The sequence below is a fragment of the Ursus maritimus genome, unplaced genomic scaffold, assembly GCF_017311325.1.
Source record: "Ursus maritimus isolate PB19 unplaced genomic scaffold, ASM1731132v1 scaffold_17, whole genome shotgun sequence".
In the NCBI taxonomy this organism is placed as follows: Eukaryota; Metazoa; Chordata; class Mammalia; order Carnivora; family Ursidae; genus Ursus; species Ursus maritimus.
Window position 1 is genome coordinate 26,830,064 of NW_024424119.1, and position 14,274 is coordinate 26,844,337.

The window sequence follows — 14,274 nt, forward strand, 5'->3', positions numbered from 1 at the left end:
CCCCCCCCCCACCCTGAATTATATTTTTTTTAACTGATTTACCTTGGGGCACCTGGGTGGCTCAGTTGGTTAAGCTTTGGACTTCTGCTCAGGTCATGATCTCAGGGTCCTGGGATCAAGCCCAGTGTCTGGCTCTGCACTCAGCAGGGAGTCTGCTGTCTCTCTCTTTTTCCCTCTGCCCTTCCCCCTGCTCGTGCTCCCTCTCCCTCTCTCTCTCTCTTTCTCTCACTCTCACTCTCTCACTCTCTCAAACAAATAAAATATTTAAAAAATGAACTTAATTACCTTATTTTCAACAGCTTTATTGAGATACAATTTACTTACCATACAATTCACCCACTTAAAGCATACAATTCATTGGTTTTTAGTGCACTCACAGAGATGGACAACCATTACCACAATCCATTCTGGAAGGTTTTTTCACCCTAAAAAGAAACTCCATATATATTGGCAATCGCTCCCCATTTCCTTCCAGAATTCTCCTGCTTTCAGCCCTAGGCAACCACTTTTGGTCTCTATTTTGTCTCTGATTTGCCTGTCAGATTAGATCTGTCTGAACATACCCCATAAAGTGAAGTCACACAGTGTGTGTTTTTTTGTGGCTGTCTTCTTTCACTTAGTAGAATGTGTTTCAAGTGCATCCATGTTATAGCCATGAATTCGTATTTCATTCCTTTTTATTGCCAAATAGTATTGTGGAGTGGAATATTTCTTTGTCATTTCATCAGTTGATGCACATTTGAGCTGTTTCCACTTTGGGGCTATTATGAATATTGTCGCTATGAACATTTGCGTACGAGTTTGTGTGGACATATGTTTTCGTTTCTCTTACGGATACATAGGAGAGGCATTGCTGCATCATATGGTTTTCAACATTTAGTCTTTTGAGGAACTGCCAGATGCTATCAGGGTTCCATTTTTTCCACATCTTTGTCAACGCTTGTCTTTCTGTTTATGGGCCATCCTAGTGAATAGAAAGTGGTATCTCATTGCGGTTTTGATTTGCTTTTCCATGATGGCTAATGATGTTATGCATCTTCTCATGTACTTACTGGTTGTTGGCATATCTTCTTTGGAGAAATGTCCACATATATTGTTTGCCCACTTTTTAATTGAGTTATTTTTCTTTTGTGTTATAAGAATTCTTTATATATTCTAACTGCAAAGTCCTTATCAGATAATATGATTAGCAAATGTTTTCTCCCATTCTGTGGGTTTTTTTCACTTTCTTTATTGTGTCTTTTATTTTTTTAAGATTATTTATTTATTTTAGAGAGAGAGAGAGCACATGCAAGCACAAGCCAGGAGAGGCGCAGAGGGAAAGGGAGAGAGAGAATCCCAAGCAGACTCCGTGCTGAGCACAGAGCCGGATGTGGGACTTGATCTCATGAACCTGAGCCAAAATCAAGAGTCATGTGCTCAACTGACTGAGCCTTCGAGGTGCCCCTTAATTGTGCCTTTTGAAGCACAAAAGTTTTTAATTTTGATGAAGTTCAATTTGTCTGTGTTTTCATTGTCGCTTGTGCTTCTGGTATCGTATCAGCCTAGTACCTAATACACATTCAGCTACTCTGTTTCAACGAGTTATTGAATGTTTTTCGAGGCTGTGTTTTGTGTTTTTATCCTGTAACTCCATTAACCTTACTTTTTTAGCGCCAGCAATCCTCTTTGTTGATCATTTTCTAGTTGTACTGTCATCATCTGTTTAAAAACAAGTGGGACTTTTCCATTTCCTGTGTTTATTATGCTTCTTACTGTTTTTCCCTCTCTGATCACTATTATGAACATTTCCCCCAGTATATTAAATGCGAGAAATGTCTAGAGTATCCTTCCTGTTGCTCTTTTTAAAAAGAACGTAAATGTGATTTTTTTGGCACTCAGTATAGTATATTATTATTTGGAAAGGACCTTTCATGGCTTTAAGGTTTTGTTTTGTGTTGTTTTTTAATCAGGAATGGCTACGGGCTTTATTCACTCTACATTTTCAGTCTTCTGTTTCTTCCCTCTCATTAGATCTGTCTGCTGATGCTTCTCAGTATGATCCATTTGCTTGCGTAGAAGAAATCCTCTCTTTGCCTCTAAACTGGCGGGGTCAGGTCATCATCTGTTCAGACAGCCTAAGTCAGCTCTAAGCGGGGGTGTCAGGAGCTCCTTGATGGATAATGTGCATGAGGTCTCGTACTTGGGTTTGTCACATGCATTTTGGCTCCATGAAGCAGTTTTTGTGTTTCCCGATCCTTGTGGAAATTTGAGATCATTATCAATGACAGGTGGTTTTCAGATAAGTGGGGTCCTGTTACATTAAGCAGAGTTCCTGACAGTATTTGGTAAATGGAGGAGAATAAATGATAGGGTTTAACTGCAGAGCCCCAAGGGAGCTGTTACTCCTCTACATTCTGTTGTTTATTATGACAGTAAACACCTCATCCCATCCCCATTTGGCCTTTCTCAGGAAGGACCACTGATTCACAGGGGGGAAATGTCATTTGCAACAGACAAATGAGAAATACCTCATGACTTGCCTTGTGGGTTTTTTAAATTATTATTATTAACATATAATGTATTATTTGTTTTAGGGGTACGGGTCTGTGATTCATCAGTCTTACACAATACACAGAGTTCCCCACAGCACATACCCTTCCCAGTGTCCATCACCCAGCCACCCCATCCCTCCCACCCCCCTCCACTCCAGCAACCCTCAGTTGTTTCCTGAGATTAAGAGTCTCTTATGGTGTATCTCCCTCTCTAGTTTCGTCTTGTTTTATTTTTTCCTCTCTTCCCCTATGATCCTCTGCCTTGTTTCTCAAATTCCACATATCAGTGAGATCCTGTGATAATTGCCTTTCTCTGACTAACTTATTTTGCTTAGCATAATACTCTCTAGTTCCATCCACATCATTGCAAATGGCAAGATTTCATTTTTTTGATGGCTGCATAGTATTTCATTGTATATGTATACCACATCTTCTTGATCCATTCATCTGTCGATGGACATCTGGGATCTTTCCATAGTTTGGCTATTGTGGACATTGCTGCTGTAAACATTGGGGTACAGGTGCCTCTTCGGATGACTACATCTGTATCTTTGGGATAAATACCCAGCAGTGCAATTGCTGGGTTGTAGGGTAGCTCTATTTTCAACTTTTTGTGGAACCTCCATACTGTTTTCCAGAGTGGCTGCATCAGCTTGCATTCTCACCAATAGTGTAGGAGGGTTCCCCTTTCTCCGCATCCTCGCCAACATCTGTTCTTTCCTGACTTACTAATTTTAGTCATTCTGACTGGTGTGAGGTGGTATCTCATTGTGGTTTTGATTTGTATTTCCCTGATGCTGAGTGGTGATGAGCACTTTTTCATGTGTCTGTTGGCCATTTGGATGTCATCCTTGCAGAAATGTCTGTTCACGTCTTCTGCTCATTTCTTGATTGGATTATTTGTTTTTTGGATGTTGAGTTTGATAAGTTCTTTACAGATTTTGGATACTAGCTCTTTATCTGACAAGTCATTTGCAAATATCTTCTCCCATTCTGTCAGTTGTCTTTTGGTTTTGTTGACTGTTTCCTTTGCTGTGCAAAAGGTTTTATCTTGATGAAGTCCCAATAGTTTATTTTTGCCCTTGTTTCCCTTGCCTTTGGCGATGTGTCTAGGAAGATACTGCTGCAGCCGAGGTTGAAGAGGTTGCTGCCTATGTTCTTCTCAAAGATTTTGATGGATTCCTGTCTCACAGTTAGGTCTTTCATCCATTTTGAGTCTATTTTTGTGTATGGTGTAAGGAAATGGTCCAGTTTCATTCTTTTGCATGTGGCTGTCAAATTTTCCCAACATCATTTGTTGAAGAGACTGTCTTTTTTCCATTGGATATTCTTTCCTGCTTTGTCAAAGATTAATTGACTATAGAATTGAGAGTCCATTTCTGAGTTCTCTATTCTGCTCCATTGATCTATGTGTCTGTTTTTGAGCCAGTACCATACTGTCTTGATGATTACAGCTTTGTAATAGAGCTTGAAGTCCAGAATTGTGATGCTACCAGCTTTGGTTTTCTTTTTCAACATTCCTCTGGCTATTCGGGGTCTTTTCTGGTTCCATACAAATTTTAGGATTATTTGTTCCATTTCTGCGAAAAACGTTGATGGTATTTTAATAGGGATTGCATTGAATGTGTAGATTGTTCTAGGTTGCATAGACATTTTCACAATATTTGTTCTTCCAATCCATGAGGATGGAATATTTTTCCATTTCTTTGTGTCTTCCTCAATTTCTTTCATGAAAGTGCTACAGTTTTCTGAGTACAGATCCTTTGCCTCTTTGGTTAGATTTATTCCTAGATATCTTATAGTTTTGGGTGCAATTGTAAATGGGATTGATTCCTTAATTTCTCTTTCTTCTGTCTCATTGTTGGTGTATAGAAATGCAGCTGATCTCTGTGCATTGATTTTATACCCTGCCACTTTACTGAATTTCAGTATGAGTTCTAACAGTTTTGGGATGGAGTCCTTTGGGTTTTCCACATAAAGTATCATATCATCTGCAAAGATTCAGAGCTTGACTTCTTCTTTGCTGATTCAGATGCCTTGTGGTTTTGAGAGAAATAAAATACAAACTTTCAACTTACCTGCTTTTAGATTTACAGAGATCATATATGTTTTTAAAGATTACTGTAAGGGGAATCTTCACTCTCTTGGATTTCATATTGGAATACTCACAGTTACCAAGTTGAAAGTTCAGGAAGTGAAATTCATCTTAAAGCACAAAAGAAAAATAAATCACCAGTGAAACAATCCGTCTATGAAATTAGTCAGCTTCGGACATCCAAACTGAACAAGACCTCATTCCTATTCATGCTCCCTGTTTTTCCTCTTCTGTACCTCTGCTGAAGCACTGCCTCCTGCCTGATGCCTGGCCATGCATCCCCACATCTCTGCATCCCCGCATGCCTGCATCCCTGCATCCATCCACTCAGCAGCAGCTACTGAATATCTTCTGTGTGCCAGAATCTGGGATGTGTAGATATACCCTCAACATCTCTCAAGGTGCAGCTCAAATGTCCCCTCTTCCGGGTAGCAAATACTTTCCTGATTCCTTATCCCCTATCCCACAAAGTTAGAGCTGCTCTCCCCCTTCTCTCCCCCATAGCCCTTCATGACATCTGTTTTAGAGCCTGGTGCTCTGTTCTACTGGGTGTTTTCCCTACTGGTGTCTGTGCCTCAGCTGTGTCAAGAGGAGAGTTGGGGTGTGCTCCATGCTACATCTTCCTCCTCCAGGATGCTTAGGGCTGTCCCAGTTTGTGACCACTACGTACAATCCCCTCTGTCTCTTTTTTATAATACTCCTTCTCTTCCAGGGCTAAAGTTGCTGCAGCTGATGGGCCCCCCGGGATCCCAATCCAGACCCTCACCCCTGTGAAACACACAGTAAAAATAGAGAAAGATGCCCTCCTCCAGGACTACGGATTTCACATTTCTGAGAGCCTTCCCCTCACAGTGGTGGCCGTCACAGCAGGTATGGGCTGACTGGGAAGCAAGAAAGGAGTTTGATTTTTCAGGAGGGGGAGAAATAGCCCTGGATCTCTTCCCATCTCTCTTCTAGAACCTAATTTCGAAAATGCTACCCTAGGAAGTTAGAAAAGGTACATCTAATTCTGACCTAATTCTGTCTAGAGGTTGTACCTTCCTTTGGTGCAGAGAGGGAGGAAGCCCCATGTGCACCTGCTGATCAGAACCCCAGGCTCCTGCTGGCCTGGACCAGGGCTTTGCCCGCCCGTGGCTCCCTGGTCAGTCTCAGGGCAGTGACAGTATTTGGATCAGCCCTCCTTTCTGAAACCCTGCATGCTCCGAGCTGGGGAGAGTTGCTGGCCAGAGAGTAATAGAAATTATTGATTTGTTTTCACTTGAGTCTTTGTAAAATATAGGTTCTATCAGGGTGAAGAAGAACAGGCTGGAAATGTCTAGTGTTTGTTTTCATACATCAGCTATGTATTGATGTTAGATCTGGAACTAGTTAAAATCTACGGATTTCAGTTTACATACACACACACACACACACACACACACACCCAGAGTTCTTTAGAGATTAATGTAGTAGATTCACTGGCCAGCTCTCTTGGTTCTGGGGGTTTCTGCTAGTTTTCTTTCCCAGAACAGTCTCCTAATATCCCTTGAAGGTGATGGATGGTAGGTACATTATCCACATTTTGTAAACAGGAAGATAGATCCATGTGAGCCCAAAGATGGCCAGGGGTAGGGTTGGGGAGGGGAGTGAGCTGGTGCCCAGGGGACTGGATCAACCTGCCATTCAGTTGTGCTGCTGTGACACATGGGGTCTGGGCCCTCCTGGCATGAACACCAATGACTTCTTCTCTATCCAACAGGAGGCTCTGCTCACGGCAAGCTTTTCCCTGGTGATCAGATCCTCCAAATGAACAACGAGCCTGCCGAAAGCCTTTCCTGTGAACGAGCAGTCAATATACTGAGGTACTAAATTGCCTCCATTATCCGCAGAGTCACACCGATGATCACAGAGCAAAGATGGGTGACAGGAATGACATAATTGATCTCCCCAGGGTTTTAGTAGGGTCCCGTCTCCTGAAAGTGGTGGCAGCGGCCGTGTTTGAGAATTCTGTCTCGGTTACTTGGTGCTTCTTCTGCCTAGAGAAGCCACGGGGAAGGACAGGGTGCCGTATTTATCAGCCCCCTGCTGTGCTAGACACCGGGCTAGGTACTGCAGGCAGTATTATGCCTAAGTATAATACACGGGCTCTACCCGGTGAGGATTTCTAGGATCGTTGTAACATACGCCAAAGATTGAACTAAATTGGCACCGCGTCTGTTAGTTCTTCTTTAACCCTTCTGATAGCTCTTCTTAAATGCCTGGTTAGTGTATATGTAGTTTCATTGATACGGCAGCTGCCGCCTTCTGCCTGGTGGCATTGTGACTTGTGTCAATGCCTCGCTTTCTGTCTAGACCGGGATTTCCCTCAGAGCTGGCACGGGATGAGTGCTCGGCTGAATGAGCCAACAATTGCTGACCCTGGTTTTAAAACAGAAGAACGTCAGCGATAGGAGTGAAGAGGGCTGACAGACATCTTAGAGGCACCTACAGGCTTCGTCTTTCCAGTTTGTCACTCAACACTGTTTCGATGACTTTAATATAAACAAAGGGACATGAGAAATAGAGTTACACGAAAGCCAACTTGAAGATACTTATTATGCCTTTGTGTGAGCGGTGTTGGGTGGTTTTCATTTCTGAGGGCCTATCATGGACAGCACACACTGAATGATGAGTAACAGTGACAAAGAGTGAGACAACACGAAAACGCAGGATGCAGTCTCCGCCCTCAGGAGGCACAGTCTCGCTGCGGAGGGACACACAAGCAGCTTACGATTTATAGAGAATCCGTCAAAGTGTAGAAAATAGAATCGTTTCAACCAAGCCCAGTTTTGCTTCCGGATTGCCAGAGAATAAGTTGAGTGGGTGGGACAGCCCAGATAGGATTCGATGATTTCGTTTCTACCAAATGAAGCATGGTGATGGAAATCATGAAGTTTGCTTTCCCAGTTACTGGGTGATTTTCTCAAAGATGATCAATGCCCGCAAATTAAGTTTAGATTTTCAGTGATGCTATTATTTCTGCCAGGCTAGATCAAACTCCGACTAAGAAGCAAAATTATTCGCAGTTTTAAGCCGTAGGCCGGAATTTGGGTGTGTGGGTCACATTGAACCCAGTCTGTTTCCTGAGCACCTTCTGTGGGCAGGGCGCCCTGTGGGCCAGAGGGACTGCGCTCCCCATGCGCTGCTGGCCGGTAGTGCAGGAGTGACTCACGTGCACCCCAGTGAGGCTGAAGGCAGACAAGCATCAGGAGAAGAGGAGAGGGGCTGTAAAGGCTACAGATTCCTCCAGCTTGTGGGGAAGCTGGGTTTGACAAAACAGAGGAGTCCAGAAGGATCTCGTCAGTACCTTTAGTGCTGGGTAGAATTCGGCCCACAAAAGTGGAGGTGAAGGAGGATCCCGGCAAAGAAGTGATAAGCAGCAAGTACTGGGTGGGGAGGCGGAGGGAGGGGGAGATGCTGAGCGGGTCAGTTTGCCTGAGGCACCAGATGCCTAGAGGACAGTTCTGGGAAGTGAGGCCCACCTGGTGAAGGGTGTCGAGTGCTGGCACAGCAAGTTTGGGTGTTAGTCTCCGTGTGGAATGGTGTCATTGAGGACTCCTCAGCGGGGAAATGACTTGCTGTGTGTTGTGCACCTGTGCTCTCTGCCACACTGCCTGTGGGAATCCCAGGACTGCTTGCTTTCTTTCTTTCTTTCTTTCTTTCTTTCTTTCTTTCTTTCTTTCTTTTTTAGCTTAGCTGCCAGTACCATTTCCACTTATAAAGGGAAAAAGCAAGCAAAACATGGCACAACGAAACCTCTCCAATCCTTCCAGATATCTGTGAGACCTAAATGTCCTTTTGAGAACACTAGGACCTTGGTTTATTGTAGATTATCTCGGGGAAGTCCTGTTTATATATAAAATGGAAAAGAGGCAATCCCTAGACACTTAGAAACCACCAGCTGATTTACCCATTTGAGGAAGCAACATACCAGCAGCAATTGGCCTAAATGTTCATATTGCAAGAAGTCAAATGCAATTATTTGCAAACAGCTTCTCTGTGTAGCAATGGCAAAGGAAAAGGAAATATAGATTGAGTTTTCAATTCTGTTTTCTAGTACAAAATGGAAGTGTGGCCCGCATCTGGTTGACTTTTATCACTTTGGGGATCTAAGATAAAAACAAGACAGAAATGTCTAGTGTCTTGGTATATGATTCGGCTCATGACACTGCTTTTGTGTGCCCAAACACCACAAGCTGGTTGGCTTTTATCTGATAAATGTGATCCACATTCATTCATTCAATCTAGCGAAATGTTTAGCCTAAGTTGTCCAAAATATCAACCTAAGTTATCTATGTTATTGCTATGTTTTCTCTTAAAAAGTTTTTTTTGGGGGGCGCCTTGGTGGCGCAGTCGTTAAGCGTCGGCCTTTGGCTTGGGCGTGATCCCGGAGTCCTGGGATCGAGCCCCACATCAGGCTCCTCTGCTGGGAGCCTGCTTCTTCCTCTCCCACTCCCCCTGCTTGTGTTCCCTCTCTCACTGGCTGTCTCTCTCTGTCAAATAAATAAATAAAATCTTTAAAAAAAATTTTTTTGGACATAAACCTAGCTAGTGGTCATACCAACTGCATGAGTTCCTCATCATACAAATGAAATTAAGTCTGACTGAATTAAGTGGCTGTAGCTACAGACTAGATGGTAGAGGCAGGTGTGTGAAGATTCTCGCAGGCTGGGGAGGGGGGAGGCACTCTGGGACAGCTTCAGCTCCTCTGCTTCCCTCAACGTCTTTCTCAGTGTTGCTGAGACAAAGAAGCTGAAGCAAAAGAGGCTGCTGCTTTGTAATTCTGTCAGTCTTTTTGACACACACACACACACACATCCAAAGTGATGAAATGGTTTTATTTTTATTCTTTTCTTTTTCTTTTTTTTTCAGGGAAGCTGAAGACTCTCTTTCAATCACAGTTGTTCGCTGCTCGTCGGTAAATCTCTTTCTGTGTCCTGTTACTTTTACCTTTCTCAGCCCCAGAACCCCATACCCTCAGTGGGATATCCCTCAGAGAATAAACAGAGAAGGCAAATGGCAGAGGGGACAGCAGCCAGGCCGTGGGTGGGCAGGCAGTCAACATTGCCTGAAGACAGCCAATGCATCGGTCTGTGGGTGAGACAGGTATGGATCGGTCCAGGCTTCCAGAACTTGTGGTCCAGCTAAGGAGAAAGATCTAGGATTATGCAGAGCAGAACGATGACAAAGGCACCAAACTACAAGTTTTAAGATAAGTTTGTGTGTTACGACTTTGGGCAAGTCATTAATTTTCAGTTTTCACTTCTGTAAAACAGTGATGATGCCAATACTTGTCTTGCCTCTCTAATGGGTTGTTATGAGGACGAAGTGAAGTACTAGATGTGAAAGTGTCTTGTCAGCCCTGCGGTTCATCACCAGGCAAGGTGTGGCATGGACAACACACTGAGAGGAAATAGCAATCCTAAATACCACAGGCCAAGGAGCCCTTTCTCTGTGATACAGGGAAAAGTGTATAATCAAGTCCTAAGAGAAAGAACGACCAAGGAGGAAGAGTTGACAGAAAATTCTCATTCTGAGAGACTTTAATGCATACCTCTTAACCTTGGCCATATAAAGATAAAAAAATAAATAGAGGCATGGAGAATTTTAGTAATGCATTTAATAATCTAATTGACCACATACCACTCTATCAAAAAAACTCAGTAAATTCTCCAGATAAACTATATAAGTCTCCTTTCCAGACTATAATGAAATAGAAGTTAATAACTACCAAAAACTTAATGAAAACTTTCTAGCCATTTGGAAATAAAAATGCGATCTTCCAAGTAAAGATGTGGTCAGATAGAAAAGCAAAACCACCATTAAAGACTAGTTAGAAGAAAATTTAAAATTAGCAGTGTGCTCTTTAAAATTTATGTGCAGTTAAAGCTATACTCAGAGTAAGATGTATAGCCTTAGGTGATTTAATTATTGAATAAGGAAATAGGTCAAGTGAATATTCAGTGCAAGAAGTTGTAAGGAAAGACTATAAAACAAACATAAAGCAGAATCAAGAAAATGATAAAAATTAAAATCTAAATGATGCTTTGGAAAACAAAAATTGTGAAGTTAATAAATAAATCCCTGGGTTAGTTCTTTAAGGGGAAAAATAAGAAAAAAGGAAATCTTTAAGGAAAGGAAATAGGTGGACCCAATGTGAAGGAAAGTAGAATATTATGAAGGATGTAAACTTTTTTTTAATATAAAAAGAGATACAGACCATGTTCTTTGATGGGAAGACTGTTATAATTACATTGGTTATTCTCATATTAATATATATTCTTACTGCAAATTCAAACTCCTGTTGGGACTTGTATTTGAATTTTGGCAAAGTTTATTGAAGTGAGACTTATAGCACAAGCAGGGGGAGTGGCAGGCAGAGGGGGAAGCAGGCCCCCACTGAGCAAGGAGCCTGATGCCCAGGATCCTGGGATCATGACCTGAGTCAAAGGCAGACGCTTAACCAACTGACCCACCCAGGTGTCCTTTATCAAGAAAATCTTTAAAAAAAAAAAAAAGTAATGCGGTGCCTGGGTGGCTCAGTCAGTTAAGTGGCCAACTCTTGATTTCAGCTTGGGTCATGATCTCAGGGTAGTAGGATGGAGCCCTTTGTCAGCCTCTGCACTCAGTGGGAGAGTGTGCTTGAGGAAGTCTCTCTTTCCCTCTCCCCCTCCCCCCTGCTCCCTCTCTCTCTCTCTCAAATAAATCTTTAAAAATAAAAAGAAATTAAATTTTAAAATTTTTAAAAAGAGTAATGAGGATGGCCTTGATGTAACAGATTTTAAAACTAATAAAGCTAATATAATTAAAGCAGTATGATATCGATGAAATGGTTGAACATGTCAGTGTAATCAAACAGAAAGTCCTAGAATAGGTACTGATATAAGAATTTAGTATGTGGAAAATATGGTATCCCAAATCACTGGAAGAAAAGATGATTATTCACAAAATCATACTAGGACATTTCTTTAAGTATTTGAAAAAAAAAAGTCACACCATTTGACGTAATAATTAAATATTAAAAAAATATTAGAATGTAGGCAATATGGATGAGTGTCTATCTGGCCACAGGTTATAGAAAGAATTCCTAACTATATAGGGAGTGGGGGGAAGCACAATGAACAAACAGCTATTTGATTATGTGAAAAAATTAAATTTCTCTGGTCCAAAAACTTCAGAACACTAAAAAGCAAAGAAACTGTGTTCTCTTCTCATTTTTGGCAAGTACTGTTTTTTGTTTTTATTTCTTGGAAATAGAATAGGGGGAAAAAACCGACCTAAATAGGATTAAGATATTTGCCATAAATATGACAGACCAAATGTTTTATGGACAAAAACGGAGATTCTTCTAAACAGAATTTGTCTATGAAAATGTGAAACCAATGTACAAAAAACAGTATACTGAAAGCTAATCAGTATAAATGGTTGTGCAGGTGGTAGAAGATTCTTTTTATTTAGCCAATTAGCATCTCAATGGAGAACATCTTAATCTTAATTAGGTGGGTTTTTTCCCCTGCTGTTTTCAAGAAATGAAACCAAAACACTTGTTAAGTAAATAAGAGGGAAACAGCTTATGGTTGCATCCTTTTAAAAATGAAAAGTGTAGGGAGAGGAAAATTAACATGTTCCAGTAGGACTCCTGAGATTCCTCCGAGGTTCCCAAGCAGAGGAGGATGTGAATGCTGGGCTCCTGGGTTCCTGCAGGGAAAGCTGATACTGGCCCATGTCCTGAGAAATGCCCTGAATGCTGTCCAGCCCACTCAGGCCTCTCATCAGGAGTTACGGGATCATAAGACGAATGATCATATATGTCTTGCTTCAGCAAGGATGCTCATCTTTACCACAGCAGATTCTTAGAGTTCTCAAGTGGCTTGAAATTGATTAGGAATGATAAAATCCTAAATTGGGGGGGCAGGGCTTGACTGGCTCACACGGTGGAGCATGAGACTCTTTGTCTTAGGGTTGTGAGTTTGAGCCCCACGTTGGGTGTAGAGATTACTTAAAAATAAAAAAAATCTTTAAAAAGTAAAATAAAATCCAAAGTTGGAATAGTAATTACTGCTTCTGTAGGACATAACATTTTATAGGGGAAAAATATATATATATATATTAAATTATCTAGTGCTATATTTATATTCATGGTTTATAATATATTCTTATATTAACACTAATCTTTAATGTCTTACTAAATCTTCACCAAAAGAAAATCCTACAAGGTAGATATATTTGTTATCCCCCTTTTACAGATAAGAATGCTGTGGCTTCACATGCCCGTGGTCTCACGTGCAGAAATCAGTGGAGCTGGGTTATTTTCCAGGTAGTCAGATTTCAGAACCCACAGTCAAAAGCATTATGCTAGTCTACCTCCTTAAACCCTGCTGTCCGTATTTTTTAAATTGTTTTTTAAGGGGGGTGCAGAGGGGGAGAGAGAAAGAGAATCTTGAGCAGACTCCACTCCCAGCACGGAGCCCAATGCGGGGCTCAGTCTCACAACCCTGAGATCACAACCTGAGCCGAAATCAAGAGTCAGACGCTTAGCTGACTGAGCCACCCAGGCGCCTGAACCTGCCGTCTTTAAGAAATGATGTTGGCCAATCTAGGGCGGAGAGTAGTAAAAAAGATAGAACTTTTCAACTTGTCCCTTTCGGTGCCCTTTTAAGCATTAGCTCTTAGTTCAGCAAAAACATGCACAGAGAAAGTTTTTATCAGCTCATGTCCACTCTTCTCTGATGGATTAATTTAGAACCCAGGGAGAATCTAAATGTCCTAGACTAATGAGGAGCTCCTATTCTTTAAAGTGTCTCTTTTTAATATTAGATGGCTCAAGTGAGTGGTTTGCAACATGTTTTAGATGCCAAGGTATACAGATAGCAGAGCTACTATTCAGGTATAAAAGCATAGGACCCACGGTGGGGCTTGGGGATTGGGCATTTCTATGACAGAGTGTGTATTCTTTCTCAAAGCAGCTAGTTTCATGGTTGGGTGGTTCCAAATATGAAAGAGGCCCTTCTTCCCTGTGATTCCCACCAACTCGTGCTCATCAGGGCAAGTCTACCTTGTATGAAATAGATTGGCAAAGATTTGGAGCTGTGGCCTTCTCTTCTCCAGGCTCACTACTGTTCCATCAACTCTTCATCATAAAATGCTTGTTATGTCTGAATCCTCACTTCCCCAGTAGCTCTCTGGACAGATCCCAGTTTCACGGTGGCCTTCCCAAATGGTGGCGCCCAGAAAGGAATAGAGTTCCACCTAGAGTCAACTGGTGAGAGTGCCCAGGGCACGGAGAGCGCACTTCTGACACCCACCGAAAATGCTAGCGAGGCCCAAGATGAGGTTAAGATTTAAGGAGGCCCGGTCACACTGTTGGCTTGGGTGAAACTTGCGGTTGACCAAAAACTGAGGCTGGGTTCCAGATGAATTGCTTCCAAGCCCCCATTGCCCATGATGTGCAATTATTTTTTTTAATCTTCAGTGCCACACTTCACAGTAATCCCTGTCAAATCATGTTGCTTTGGCCCAGTGTTCTGGCATGCTGAGATTTGACAGTCAGGGAATTACAGAACTGAAGGGGATGCTTGTAGTCATCAGCTGTACTCGTTCTCCCTTCCTGTCAGGGATCCACCTCTT

General features: G+C 42.0%; 1 protein-coding gene across 1 annotated transcript in view; it reads left to right on the forward strand.

Annotated features, from left to right (window-relative positions):
* Positions 1–14,274, forward strand: part of FRMPD1 (FERM and PDZ domain containing 1) — a 94,567-nt gene that overhangs the window by 53,700 nt on the left and 26,593 nt on the right. Inside the window, 3 exon segments of the mRNA XM_040631614.1 lie at positions 5,342–5,499; positions 6,368–6,470; positions 9,520–9,565. Coding sequence (XP_040487548.1) covers positions 5,342–5,499; positions 6,368–6,470; positions 9,520–9,565 — 307 coding nt within the window.